General features: G+C 34.8%; 1 protein-coding gene and 1 long non-coding RNA gene across 2 annotated transcripts; one reads left to right on the top strand and one right to left on the bottom strand.

Moving 5' to 3' along the window:
* Nucleotides 1-4,216: 4,216 nt before the first annotated feature.
* On the top strand, nucleotides 4,217-7,525 carry LOC102810315 (medium-chain acyl-CoA ligase ACSF2, mitochondrial-like). The gene is made up of 2 exons (XM_085492959.1): nucleotides 4,217-5,091; nucleotides 6,826-7,525. The coding sequence occupies exons 1-2, from the start codon at nucleotides 4,217-4,219 to the stop codon at nucleotides 7,523-7,525; spliced, it is 1,575 nt and encodes a 524-aa protein (XP_085349085.1).
* On the bottom strand, nucleotides 5,485-6,283 carry LOC146731615 (uncharacterized). The gene is made up of 2 exons (XR_014927103.1): nucleotides 6,154-6,283; nucleotides 5,485-5,658 (listed from the first exon to the last, which is right to left on the bottom strand). It is a non-coding gene; the product is annotated as an uncharacterized LOC146731615 (long non-coding RNA).
* Nucleotides 7,526-16,152: the final 8,627 nt, after the last annotated feature.

Below are 16,152 nucleotides of genomic sequence, written 5' to 3'. Positions count from 1 at the left end.
ATCGATGATGACCGTTTTCGAATCCAGGGTATTGCTGTTGAAGAAAAGTCTCTTTTATATTGAGGAGGGAGCTGAACTGAACAAAGATGTACGTCGTTGAAAAGTCAAATAGGAATAGTTGGAAATCCCTCGATGCGTGACGTCATGATCGTGGTTTAATGTCTGATAACAAGGCCGCTCGTGATTGACCTGTATCAATGTATGTCCAAATGTTTATCCAACAGTCAATTTCGATATTACATGTTTTGGATATTCTGACTATTACGCCGGATGATTTAAAATGTAAAAAAAATAAAACTTAACGTCATGAGAATAAAACAAGTCCGTTGTCTTGACCTGAGTCAATACGAAGCTACTTAAATTATTGTGCTTTGATACTCAACCTTTAAATCTAGCTAACAGATAAGGTTGTTTTTTAAGGTTACCGTGTCAAAATCTGCTTTATATATATTCGATTCAACTTAAGAAGAAAAAAAAAACATGGATACGCCTTACGCAGCCAGTTAAAGAATGCCGAGGGTCATATACAATGTGTTGACATCACTCGGCGCGATTCCAAAATCTTTATAGACAGCTTGTCATTTAATAAACTTTACTTTTGTGACATATATAATTCGAGTCACACAGACTTTTTTAATTGCCAGTTATGTTGTACTGCACGGTTTATGTGACTTTTCCGACTCCAGATATAATATTTAATACGCGTTCTCTTTTATTATTTTGAATTGGAAAAAAACATGTTTGTCGGGTAATAATATTTAATCACGCATATTTGTGACTTATGTAATTTAACACATTTTTAAAATTATCAGGACATAATTTTTTCAAAAGTTTTTTTTTTAATTTAATTCAAGACAAATATACAAACTGTAATCACATTATACTTATGCTCCGTTCATCTTCTCTATAAACATTACGACAATGAACAACGAGTGGGAATAACAAATTGCATTGTGGGTACCCATACATCACTTTACATTGATACTAACTTGTATGCTAATTTCTGTGCATGATTTATTATTAAGATTGTAGTTGACAGTTGCAATATACGGGTTAGGTTTGTCGGAACAGATGAGTGTTCTACTGGCAATTTCGATTCAAAGAATATATATTATACATCTTTTTATGATGGTTTGAGCATAGTAATTGGTTATAGATTGTATTGCAAGAATATTTGTTGGTGCCAACAATCGTGTTTCTGAATGCAATGCTGATTCACGTATCTGCAGGCACAATTTAAATTCACTATTTCCTTTGAATTCGCCCTTTCTTCTTATTCAGACCGAATAGTTAGTTAACGATTAACATTTGAATTCTCTGGAATTGATTCGCAGTCATCAAATAACCAACACATTTTGCAGTTATGTCACTGTGTGCATGATACAGCGTATAACAAACATAGCTAATGTAACCATATCACCATTGGCTGAACGGAAATACATACAGCAATGGGTGCTCTGGAAATCAATTGCCGAACTTTTCTAAGTGACATATTTGCTTGGATTTGTACAGAATCTCTACAGACATTTGGTAACACGAGGCTAAATTTGCGAATCACGTTGTCAAGAAAGAACAATATATTGCATGTGACGTTGTTTAATCGAGAATCAATGATTAAATTTACTTCAAATATTTTTCTGTTTATAGCCCACTGTAGCATATAGATCTTATTGGGGTTGTTGATTCAATTAGTTTGACGAGTATGATAAGATTGAAACAGGATGTACAGCTCACAATTATATCGATCTGACAATCCTTTCGGGGTTATCGTTACAAAATACACCTATGACAGATGAGAGGAATTAGAATTATAACACAGATTGAGAGAGTAATAATTTTACTTTATGTGTTATTTCAAGGACTATGACATACGATAATCCTGTGTCATGAGTATTCTGTGTACTGCCAGTGATGGTAAAGTATAAAAACTTCGTCTTGCATATGCATGTTCCCTCATGTCAGAGCTCTGTCACTGGACGTTTGTTTCATCAACGACAAATTCACTGTGGTCAAATCATTTGATTATCATTTGAATTGTTCTATATTCGTTAATATCAAAACAATCGTTTATAATGATGTTTCTTCCTTATGATGCATCTACTTTAAATGAAGAACTACTTAAATTCGTATTTACTACATGTAAATTTGTGAGAATGGTGATGTAAATGGTTATAAAGAGGCTAAAGATGAAATAGTACCAGGTACCCTTATAAATGTATGAATAATTGTTTTATTTCAATTTCCCAAATTCGAGAATGAGCAGCCCTTGCGAAGAAAGACTTTTCACGAATTGCAAGATGAAAACGCCAAACAAGTTACAACTGATATAGAATCTGGCACATCAAAATTGTACCATTATTGCGAAACATTGTATCATTCGATGCTATTAAATTGCTATCTCCTAATATAGGGGCCTCGGATATATCAAAATTAGAGTTGCATATATAGTAATGAATGCAACCCTTCGGGCTACATTTCATTGTCACAAGGACCAAAACAATGTTTGCAATTGTAAAAACAGTAAAAAAGTCCCAATATTCGTCTATCTAAGCTTCCATAAGATATATACGTTGTTATAGTAGCATGCTTAGTAACGTTTTGTGAATATTTAATGCGTTTTACCCTATTGCTACAAACAACACAAACGTTTTTGACACTGAGGCAAGTGGATTAGAATATTTAGCCTATTCTGTTTTGTATCTGGGGCAGCTAAGTTGGCTGCATTGGGCAAATTGAAATAAAAAGTAGAAATTTACATTAAACATATTATTATGGTTACACAATTCATCGTCATTACTCACCAAACATGTGATTTCTTGGTGACTTGACTTTGCCATGTCTCTTATCTTAAGCTTCATCAGCCAACTGAGCCAACTGAGGCAATTGCATCATAAAAATGTCTTGATAAATCAGAGCGTTTTCTTAATGCCAATCAAAATAAGAACATCACCAGCGTTATCTACACAACGTAGCACATGAGTTGCTAATGGAGTGCAATCAAATTTCGTTTTCTCTGCCTTTTCCGCACTCGTACTTGGGCAGATCATTAAAATCATATTATTTGATATGACTTATTCATAGAAATGGTAGGTAGATATTTATAACGCCATGGGCATACGCCCTCACGTGTTGCATACGGTACATGAGAAGTGAACGTAACATATATATGTAGATTTACCATTCACACTTATTAAGCTATTGGATTCAACTTCGTTTTTTGACAGCACCCGTGTAGAAGTAAGGTAAGTCGCATTTCCTTCCTCATCTGGTATTATGTCGTCGTCTTATTCATTAGTAGTATATTAAATACTGTCGAACGTCAAATGATCGTGCAGAAATATCTTAATTAAAGTGGACCAGAAGTAGCCAAATTAAACCTAATTAATCGTTTTATTGCAATAAGCGTAAAAATAAACTACATGTATTGTTTTGTTTGTGTTTTTAGTGTTTAAGTTACTTTCATTGCCAGAAAAAACATTGTTATTGCATTCTAGATGTATATGTATATAAAACACCACAGTAATATTTACACTCTATACATTCACATAGCGGCCGAATTATTTTCGTGGCTATAGATATATAAATAAAGCATTGCAATCTGCTGTATTATTTTTACCGTGTGTATTTAGTATGAGGTATACCCAATGTGGAAATTATTACCGATTTTGTCATCTACCTAATTCATTAAATTAAAAATTCATGAAACACATCTGCAAAAACTCCACAATTAACAATTCACCCTTGCGCAGTTATTTCATGTCCACGCTGCATTTTATTGCGAATCGAGCATATCATCAGAATTCTCGCCAAGATCGAATACAAATAAAATGTATGTCACATTATTGTTACTTTTATTTAAAATTGGCTCACAATACTGAATATCCTTATGAAGTGTCTGCTAAAAATGTAAGAGTAACATATGCTCATTCGAACATCGTAAAATATGATGAAATATAGTTATGAGATTAAATATTATATAAATATACCACAAAATATTATATTTTCACAATTCAAGTATGGGTTGGTGGGTTGCCAGAAAAGTATTATGTATTCGCCATGACACAACTATTTCAAATCATGAGGTAATTATTTGGAACTGGTGAGTGAATTGATGTGAAGTGCCCCAAAGTGCATATAGATAAAATAGTATCATGTGGAATGAAGATCAGTATATGATATGTAATAATTATTTCACTTCTAATTCCCAGAGTTCGAAATGAGCAATAAATGCAATATACAGAAGAGCTACTATCACAGAGCGTCAGCGCAACCCTTCATTGGGAAGACTTTCAATGAACTACAAGATGAGGCCGTCAGACGATTTCCAGATAGAGATGCACTTGTTTTCTGCGAAAGTGGCGTGCGAATATCTTTCAAGCAATTTGTAGATGAAACCAACCAGCTTGCTTGTGATTTGGTGAAGCTCGGTCTGAAACCTGGTGAGCGAGTTTGTCTCTGGATGGGTGATGGATACGAGTGGATGCTATTGAATTCAGCTGCTATTAGAGCTGGACTAATCACAATTGAATTAGCAGAGTTACAATCAGCTGATCGTTTGAGATACATAATAAATCAAACAGAGTGTTCAGTTTTGTTTGTCGGTTTTAGCCAGTATGACCAATATAAACAATTAAAACAAGTTACTCCTGATATAGAATCTGGCACATCAAAATTATCTCATGTACCATCATTGCGAAACATTGTAACATTCGATGATGATTGCCCTCTACTCGGATACAGCATTGTGATGCATGCTAAACAACTACAAGGGCGTGGCCGAGCAGAAGAAGATCAGTTTATTCAAACTTTGAAGAACAAAGTCAGTGTTGATGATCCTTATATAATAACCTTCACTTCTGGTAGCACCGGATTCCCGAAACCTGTGGTTCGTACACAAAGAGCTAACATAGAAAACTTGTATGCTTCAAAACGCAATGCTGCAACCAATGATGAAGGCATAATAAAAGTTCTAAAGTTAGCAGGCCTTGGTTCATATTGTCATATATATCAAACCATGCTTTTAACGTGGGGTGCAACTCTGGTTTGGCCCAGATCTGCAGAAGATTTCTCTGGTGCATTGGAAGCTATCGAGCAAGAAAAATGTAATTTCGTAGTGTTGTTTCCTCTGTTTTTATCACAAGCTCTCAACCAATCTGATTAAAATCTGATGTAGTGTACGGGCTTTAATTATTTTGCCTATAAACTTATTTTAATTTTATTTTTTATTACTTTTGTTATTAATGCCCTTTTATTTTATTATTTTACTTTGATTTTGATTTTGTGATTTTTTTAATTCTGCCCTACCTACCTACATCTGATCCGACGCCTATGTAAGTCCCGTTCAAATCTCGCGTAAGTAACAGCCAATCACAGCCCCCCTTTTATACAGGCTGTCGGTTGCTTACTTTTCAGTGTAGCGATACTCTACGGGCAATCTTTCTGTACATTATATTTTGCCCACTTGAATAAACCATTAATAGAAAATTGCTAGTATATTTTTATTTGCAAAAGAAATTCCTCAGCATTTTACAATTTTTGTCATTACATTGAATATTTTTTTCACTTCCAACAAATGTGTACACTTCCAGATACATCTTCGCCAGCCAAGGTTCGTTCATTCAGTCATCGCTTCAATTTTACATCACTGAGCATAATTATCTAGAATGGAAGCAAAAAAATACGTAAATCGTAATGATTAGAACACTGTAAACAGCTATAGTAAACAATGCAAACTGATTTTAAATTGTATAACGGTCACCGGCCCACGGCATCGACGCAGAAAATTGGAGCAAACAAATATTTCCTGATCGATTGCGATGTGTTCCAAATAAAAAATATTTTATTCCAGTCCAAATCAGCTCAATTACTTTAATAAAGAGTTATTGTATAATGTACAAAATGTTGATACAATTTGATGAATATTTACAGCTACGGCTTCAATACCGTAGACGATGTTGGCCCGATCTTCAACAAAACATCACCCGTCTCCAGGGCAGGCGACTGGAAAAAGACACTGGTGTTCGGTCGAAACGGTGGGAAAAAAATCGTCACTCCCAGAATAACTATGCAAAATAACGATCTAAAGTCGAACCATTCGAGCCACAATATTAACATAAAAATGACTTTCGTTGCATTTGACAATGATAAACTTACCGTAAAGCCGTGTTATTCTCGGTCGCTAACGTCGGTATAATCCGCTATTTTATTTGAGTTATAAATAAATAAACGCTGCTCAGACTGATAAGTATGATATATTGAAGATAATATTTGGTAATCGTAGTCCTAAATAACTATTAAAAATAGCTAGACACACTTGCTTCTATGCTATCGATAAAGAGTGGTACGTTATCACACTTGCTTCTATGCTATCGATAAAGAGCCATTGCTCGAAACGTCTAGCTATTTTTAATAGTTATTTAGAACTACGATTACCAAATATTATCTTCAATTTTATTTGAGTGTTTGCCACCCGACTCCGCCCGGTGACGTCATCATGTGCGCTATAGAAGGAGGTCTGTGATTCGTTGACTAAAATCGTCGATAGTGGGTCTCGTTGAAATCTCGTTACATAGGCATCGGCTCAGATGTAGGTAGGGCGGAATTAAAAAAATCACAAAATCAAAATCAAAGTAAAATAATAAAATAAAATAAAATAAAATAAAATAAAATAAAATAAAAGGGCATTAATAACAAAAGTAATAAAAAATAAAATTAAAATAAGTTTATAGCCAAAATAATTAAAGCCCGTACACTACATCAGATTTTAATCAGATTGGCTCTCAACCAGCAAAATATTACTAGCTTTGATCTTTCGTCTTTGAAAAGATGCTGGTGCACAGGAAACGTTTATTCAGAAGGCAACATTCTAAATGCAATTAAATTACTATGCCCTAATACTGTTATCGTGTATGGATCAAATGAAGCCCAGGATATCAGCATAGGGGATATAATGGATACAGTGGAAGATAGAATTCGTGGGAAAACCCAAATAATTCATAACTGTGAAGTGAAGATCACGGACAAAGATCAAAACATTGTGCCTGTCAATACTAGGGGTGAAATATGGGTTCGTGGACCGTATCTATTCCAGTGTTATTATGGCGACAGGGAACGTACAGAGAAAGTTAAAGATGCATGTGGTTGGTATTATACTGGGGATCTCGGTCAGATGGATGAAGATGGTCGGTTGGTTATATTAGGCAGAAACGATGACATGATTATAAAAGGAACACTCAATGTATATCCGGCAGAAATCACGAACCATCTAGGAGACCATCCAAAATTGAAAGACGCCCAAGTAGTCCCTGTTCCTGATGAGAAACTCGTTAACGAAATCTGCCTTTGTCTTGTGCCCAAAGAAAAATCCACTTGTACCATGGATGAAATGCTGGAATTCTTGGCTGGGAAGGTGTCTCCATTGAGTATGCCACGTTACATTCTCTTTTTTACAAATTTTCCTACAATGGGTTTGAAAGTAAATCGAAAAGCTATTATAAAGGAAGCGGTTGCACGCCTTGGACTGTAACTGTTTGAAAGGTATATTATACCAAATTTTCTGGTATCCTGCCTTCTAATTATCCAGGCTGTATAATTTCGATTTCGTACTGCGAGTAAAGCCCTGTTAATTAGAAAATACCTGGGCAGTACAAGAGTCTGAATATTCGAATAATTTTTGTGCCTGATCAACTTTAAATGTAGCAGAAGGCATGGGATGGCTGAATAATGGGTAGATATAATGCTTGCAGCTTTTCTTATTATTTATTTATCATTTATTATGTTTGGGATCTGGGTGGACTGGTATATTTTGGCAGATATATCAAAATATTACAGTGCCTATGTAGAGATGTGTTTGTTGTTTCTAATAATTTGTTATCACTCGGTGAACTATAGCATACACAAGATTTGTAAGCTATACATTCATGCAGGATAGTACATGTAATTACAATTTTCATTCAGATAATATTTAATAACACTTACTTAACAAATATTGGTTGTCTGATTTAAAATAGATAATTAAGTTGAAGTATTGAGACATAATGTGTTCCATAATGTATCTTGTTTTTCAGTTATTGATCAGTGCAACGAATGTCAAACATCAAATAATTTTGATGTTAGTATTGATTGAGAAGTGTGTCATATATTTCCTTGTGATTATAAAATTAACCCGCTATCCATGCTAATAGGTCGATCGGTCATTTCCTGTTCACTCCTTCTCACGTGGAATAAAGTGCGTTGTTTAAAATATACTTACATAGTGTGTACTTGTGTTTTATGTCATATGCCCACTATGCAATTGGTTGATGATTCGAAATTTTAAGGAATTCATTTTACATGGGTGTTAATGGTGTATTTTCACTGGCCCTAATTTGAAAATGTGTTCACACCTAATAAAAAATCGAATTGAATTTGAAAATGTAATTGTTGAGATAATTCGTAAAATATTTACTGGCACGACGGTCAATTCTCTTATATTATATATTGAGGAAACGGAAGAAATCGAAATGGAAACAGGAAGCAAAATTCTGAAACGACTAAAGAGCCAAAAATAATTCAAATCGACCCAAACGAACTCAAAACTGACTCTATATCAGATATAGTTAATAGTAAACTAAAATATAATCAAAATAATTAATAACAAATATATTCACAGACAATAGATTATATTTATATTCATAACTATGAGTTTACAATTATTTTTCAGTACTTATTCACTGTTATAATGCTGTACCATTACTTTCGGCATTCACCATCGTAGTGCAGCCAGATCTGAAGGCCTTTCCGCAATATGGCTGCCCTTTGTGACGAGGATCTCTGCTTTATTAAGCTTCCATTTTTCAGGGATGCCCGATGGCTGAGGGGGAAGACGTGTTGTGACGAGAAGCTAGGTGTCGTACTCCAGCGCCGGTTCGATTCACGCATGCAGTACGTATTTACTTTGATTTGAGTAGTATTTACCATGTCGTTTATTCTGTTTATAAGTTGTACTAAATCACTAATTGAAACACCATACAAATACTATATTCCCTGATTCAAGTATGGATTTATCTCATGGGCTTATTATGCCGGATTTTTGAAATGTTCGTTTAGTCGGATTGAATAATTGCCCCCCTAAAAAAAACACGTTCGTCGTGACAATTAAAACGTCCGCTGTCTTGACTTTTATAAGGTCACTATGTCAAAATCAGGTTTATATATATATACAACTTGAGAAAAAGCGCACTGGATACACCCTATAAAGCCGGTTATTGAATGTCAAGGGCCATATACAATGTGTTGACATCACTCGGCGCGATTCCAAAATATTTCTAGACAGCTTTTCATATAATAAACTATACTATTGTGACATATATAATTCTATAAAACAGACTTTTTCAATTGTCAGAAACATTGTACAGCGCGTTTTATTTAATACGCGTTCCTTTTTATTATTTGTATATTTGTGACTTAAGTAATTGAATACACTTTTTATTTTGAAAAGATTTTGAGGGATTTAATTCAAGACAAATGTACAAACTGCAATCACATTGTATTTATTCCCGTCCATTTTCCCTAGGAACTTTACGAGCTAAGGCTGAAATATGGCTTGATGCCACCTTAGTTTTTGAACATAAAGGTGACATGTAAATCGCATTTGTGAGGCTCGTTAATTCTATAACAATTGCTCCAGATGGCGCGTCTTATACAATTAAATATTGTGTTTGCGTACCATTATTCGTATATTAACAAATTCTTGACAAAGTCTGTGCAAAATCATCATTCCACAACCTAAATAACCCATGTTGATTCATATTTCGGTTGTTGGTTTTAAGTTGGATAAATCTTGCTCAGATCACTTCATTCGTCAATTTAACTAGTTATTTTGTTTGAAAGAGCTACAGGTAAAAAAAACAAGGACAAAATTTATCTGTACTGACACATTTTCTAAAAGTTACTTAGCGTGCTACAAATCTGCAAATACGATAGTGACTATGCTGTATCAATATATGCCCAAATGATTACAGTTGATTTCGCTGTTATATGTTTTAAGTATTCCGAATATTATGCTGTAAAATTAATAATATACGTTTGCCTCCAAATTAATAATACACAATAAAGCGTGTATCAAAATATTACGTCCAGACAATTAAACAAATAGGTTGACCTAAATCGTTAATTGCAACCACAACATACTATATTTCCTAAATCAAGTATGAACTTATCCCGATGTTTCTTCGTTTTGACTATTTTATATGAAGAAATACTTATTGTAAACTTGTGAGATGGTTGATGTAAATGATCATAAAGAATCTAAAAATGAAATAGTGCCAGTATGAATTATTTATTTATTTTTTAAATTTGCAGATTCCAAAATGAGCAGTTATTACAATACAAAGTTGCTATCTCAGAGCCCCTGCTTAGAAAGACTTTTCACGAATTGCAAGATAAAAATATTAGACGTTTTCCAGAGAGAGATGCATTTGTGTTCTGCGAGAGTAGTGTGCGGATATACTTTAAGCAAATTGCAGATAAAACAAACCAAAGACAATAGAAAAGAGGGACACGCAACTACGGCAAACATGAAAGGAAAGTAACAGAAGTTCCGTGCAAGGTCTCTTGGAAACAATAGCCGTTACGTAAACTTGGAGTAAATGCTCTCCGGGCGCCATTTTAGAATCTGTCTTTCACAGAGCAACAGTGCTGGCAACTTGTTTTCGCAATTATTTACATATTCACCGTCAAATCGCCGTATTTTATCAACTAATTTCTTTTGGAGTATATTTGGATTCAGGTAAGTGTTTTTATGTGTTAATGAATCAACTATGTTTTTGTTTTTTTGGGACCGTTCAAGTGATAATACGAACCTAGCCAGCAAAAATCGAACAATGCGATTTGAAACAGTGGACGGTAATTATTTTCACCCGTTTTGCGTCAGAAGATTTCATAAAAGCTGTTTATAACCGTGTCCAGGGGGCACCTTCTAATCGTGGTTCTGCATTTCAGGCTTAAGTTTTTGTAAAATATAAGAAATAAAGTGTGTAAACCCCTGTATTTCAGAACTGTAAAGGGAAATACAAATTCGACGCCATGACTGGCAGTTCATTATAGTGTTGCCGGTTTTCACCCCTTTGCGTCAAAACATTTTAATTTCATAGTTTTAAGCTTTGGTTATTGAATACATTTTCATTATTGGTGTGCATTACGGTCTAAATTTTATGCGTAATGAACGAATGAAGTGTTCTAATCTGCGTTTTGCAGAACTGAGAACGAAAATAGGATATGTTCACCACATGATACACTGTTTAAAATCACGTTGCTTGTTTTCACCCATTTGCACCAAAGCAGTTTAATTTTACTGTTTTTAATTTTGATTGTTGAGTCACTTTACATTACGGGTGTGCATTACGATCCAAATTTTAGGTGTAATGGAAAGAATAAAGTACATAAATCGCCCTATTCGAGTACTGTACGAAACGGAAACATTAATTTTCAAAATGGCGGACGTTCGAAAACGTTGTTGTTTTGATCGCGGAACTAATTCGCCATTCATGCTCGTGCCTGATTTCATTTCTGTTTTAATGTTTTTCTTTTTGTTGGGGGAGGTGACTTTCCGCCATGACTCTGTATTTCGGTCTGAATTATATGTTTAGTAAAGTGTAATAAAAATGTTGCTAGGTAGTTCCCAGCTATTTCACCAAGATGGCGAGCGATCGACATTCAATTTGTTGTTGTTGTTGACATTTTCTTCGCTAAACATTTTTTTTTTAAATTCACATTTAAAATTTTGTCAGCATGTACTTGTAACCTCACAAGTGTCCATTTTTGTATAGACACAAAGCTCCATCATTTATGCCTTTTCTTGTCATGGGCTCTATTCACACATGCTTGTTTTGGTTTTACCCTAATCCTCCCAGCATGTCCTGCCTGTCAACTTCCTAAAAAACAATTTCCATTGGTTGCAGTTTTTTTTTTCGAGTTGTTTTGCAGTATTATTTGCACCTAGGTAGTGAACAAAAAATACATATTTTGTTATCACAATTTTGACTACACTGTTTATCATATATTATTGATGAGGACTAATAGAGCACACTGATGATACCAGCAAATTTAGCATGGCCATTTAAAATACATCTAGACACATTTATTTTAATGTGTTGTTGGTGACATTAATTAGCTCACATATTGTTGTTTTGTCACTGGATATCTAAAAAAAAAAAGAATGTTTGTTGGTATTCATTAGCATTGTGGGTAATAAAGTTGATGTTTTCATTACCCCTTTATAGTGTCAGTCCTGTTAAGTATTCCTAAAATTTAATGGCCCTGATGTGCTCCAAAAGGTTGGTTTCAAAACAACTAAAAGCCTGTATAATTATCTTCATTATTCTGAATCTATGCAATATTTTTTTTACAGTCATGCCGTACAGTTATGGTATAGGGAGACGTCCAAGATATTACCATCGAAAGAGGAATGAGAGATCAAAGAAGAAACAGCATTCACAGAACAGTAATTTCAACAAGCTGGATGCTGAAAACACTTTGGACCCCATTGATACTGATAGGTTAGATGTTGCTAACACATTGTGCTCCCTTCAATTTTTAACTGAGAGTAGTTGTCAGTCAGGAGAAGCAGGTATTCATCATGTAGATAGTCCATCTGTGAACAAAGATAATAGTAATAGTGTTTGTGACCAAGCCAAAGAAACACAGGTACATGTAGATGACAATGCCTATGCCGTAGAAGCAGATATAAATCAAACCATGGAAAAAGATGTCATTAGTACAAGTTGTGAATCAGCTACCTTGGGTGAGTTGAGTGCACCTCCTGATTGGTCGTTAAACTTGTCACCTACTCCAATTCTGCCAGTGCTAATGGGATTTGATCAGATGGCAAACTTTTTACAGTCATGTTCATTGCCTCCTGAATGGATTTTCCAATCAAATTCTAGAGAAATGAACTTCCTCTACCTACAGTCAGTTGGCGAACTTGGGCAACAGATTACCAAATCTCTTAATATTCGGCGCAGTGGTGTATGGGAAGCTAGGCTTGCTCAGTCAACTGTAAATAACACGGCTCCATTTCAGCAGTTAGCAAAAGTTATTGAGCGTCCATCCATGGTCCTTACTCTGGTTAATATTGTTGACAGCTGTAAAATTTGTATTGGGAATCCAGATACAAAGTTTTATGAGGTATCAGCATCGAGAAATGGTGTATTCACTGGTCATGGAAAGCATGCTCCAATGGTTGCACAACAGCACAAAATTCATATCATTGACAGCAAAGGTAATTTGTATGATTCCACAGTCAGAACAGTTGATTGTGGAATTATTTCTGATGAAGGAAAGGACAGGTGTAATTCATGTTGCCTTTTCAGAAATAAACTCTTTGCTATGGTTGCAAATGACAGGAGAAAAACAGATACAAGTGAACGAATTGACCCAAGCAGTAGCACGCCTCTGACTTCTTTAACTTCTGGTGAACTCTGCATGCGAGCTCGTAATATAATCAAGGCAAAAAGAAGAGCAGAGGCAGCTGAGGGCAGATTGAGACACAAGCTTAGAGAAAATATTAAGAGAGAAGGATTAATTCTAGATGGTGATGTTTCTGATGGGCTTCAACAAATCATGGAAGAGTATGGCAATGCTGTAGAAGTGGAGACTGCAAAGGACACTTTTCGTAGTTTATTCTGGCAGCAACAAAAATCAGCATTGCAGTGTGACGACAAACGAGGCCACAGGTGGCACCCAATGTTTATTAAATGGTGCCTGAACTTGAAATTACGTTCTAGTGCTGCATATCAGACACTTAGAGAATCTGGTGTGATCGAACTACCAAATAACCGCACATTAATGGACTACACGCAATGGAAAAAGGCATCTACTGGCTTTAGTGCAGAAACATTTGAACAGTTGTATCGGGAATGCAACTACCACCAACTTAAAGAACACCAAAAGTATTTAGTTCTTTTACATGATGAACTTCGTATTCGATCTGACCTAGTATTCAATAAAAACACTGGAGATTTGGTAGGATTTGTTGATGTTGGTGATGTTGGCAATGCACTGATGGAATTTGAAAGAAGGATGAAAGATGAAGGGGATGTGACATCGTCTGACAAGCCAATAGCAAAGTACATATTGGCATTTATGGTTCGGGGTATAACTATGCGTCTGGAGTACCCGCTTGCTCACTTTGCGACAACAACTATTACATCCGACTTTCTTTTCCCATTGGTGTGGGAGGCAGTGGAATGGCTAGAAAGAGTTGGATTTAAAGTTATCGCATCAACAGCTGATGGTGCCTCACCAAATCGAAGGTTTATTAAATTACATAAAAATGACCCCATGGATGAATTGGTTTACTGTACATCAAATGTATTTGCAGATGATGGAAGGATGTTGTATTTCTTTTCTGATGTCCCACATCTGATGAAAACCACTAGGAATTGTTCTGGATTCCATAATAAGAAGAGAATGTTGTGGGTGAGTGTTGATTATCACAGTATCTCTGTTTATTAAAATGACTATTTAGCTCTGATGGGGACATACAATAACTTGTTAAGGAAGGGCTTTCATGGCTGTTTGTGATTTCTATTTTGTATTTTGCATGTTAGAAAGATAAAACAGTAACATTACTATGCCACCCTGTCTTTTGCTAGGTAATGAACCAGTTAGCCAATTTGAAAAATAAATATAGTTGTTCAGTCTTCTTAGATGGAAAAATACTAAATAACTAAATATAATTAGTGAAAAATACTTACAGGACTGAATTCACATATTTTAATTACTTTTTACTGTTATCAGCATTTTTTTTACATTTCAATGCTAACATAATACCAACATAGTAACTGAAAATATTACATTGTTTATTTGCACCATTGCATTATATAGATGTCACTAACAGTAAATACTATTTTTTTTAGAATGGTGAACATATATTATGGACAGCTGTCATAAATTTGTACAAGGCAGATTTAGAAAGGAATGGATTATTTTTAGCCAACAAGCTGAAATATGAGCATGTTTATTTGTCTTCATTTTCTCGCATGAAAGTGAAATATGCTGTACAGGTAAGCTTAGTACTGGAGGGATGCGATCTGACACAAGAACTTTGAAACTGTAATTTCTATTTGTCTTGTGTATTATTTTAATTGTTCAAGTACATGTATAAAGCCTTGTATTTACATAAATTGGGACAGCAAAGTACATGCTTTTACTCACACAAGATCAACAAGCAGGGCTGGTGCTGAACATTTTTTTAATTAAGTGCAGTGCACTCAAAGGCGACTCGTTGCATGTGGCTTCTATTACAGGTTTTACAGTAGCTCATTAGAGAACATCTTTCAGTCAGATTCATATATATCTTCTAACCATATTTTCTTTTAGGTTCTCAGCTCAAGGGTTGCCAATGCCTTAGAAGCCTTCCATGCTAATGGGAACCAAGCAACCATTAAATTTGTCAGAAATTTTGACAAATTTTTTGATTGTCTCAATGTACGGAGTATGAAAGAGGGTATAAATAAAAGAAAACCAAACTTGCTACCATTCAACAATCCTGCAGATCCAAGACTAGAGGTGTGTATTTCATATTACCCCCGGTACCGTATGAAATATTGTAAGAGTTCATTCATCGGTCTGTATGAAAAAATGATGTTTACTTTAGTAACAAGATATGATTATAATATTTACTTGCTTTAAAATTATTGTTATTAAGTGTTACACTCTGTAGTGTGATAACTACATTGAGATACCACAAATTTATAATTTTTATCTATTTTCCATACATGATTATTATCTTTAGTGGCTCAAAAAGGATTTCCTGCAGTATCTTGCTGACTGGGATGAGGCAGTTGATCAAAGAGTGGAAATTTCCAAGAGTGACAGAGTTCGTATGAAGTTGGGCAGAGAAACTTTGGAGGGAATACGTATGACAGGTTAGCATAAGCATGTCTACAAAATGACATAATTCCACAAATTCCTGCAGTTCAATGGAAATAAAAACTAATTTTGTTTCCACTTCTGTTGTGACGTTTAACCAAAATGTGGTATTTTGCAGTAACATGGTGTGTGCATAAGAGGGGGGTAGCCCAAGTTTACTATCAATTTGTGGTAGTTAACATTTTCAGAAATTTTTTCAATTTAGCATTGTTTCAAAACAGAAATAAACATAAACAACAC

This window comes from Saccoglossus kowalevskii, chromosome 18 (genome assembly GCF_978046115.1).
Source record: "Saccoglossus kowalevskii chromosome 18, keSacKowa6.1, whole genome shotgun sequence".
NCBI lineage: Eukaryota > Metazoa > Hemichordata > Enteropneusta > Harrimaniidae > Saccoglossus > Saccoglossus kowalevskii.
This window is presented reverse-complemented; position numbering and strand designations above follow the sequence as displayed.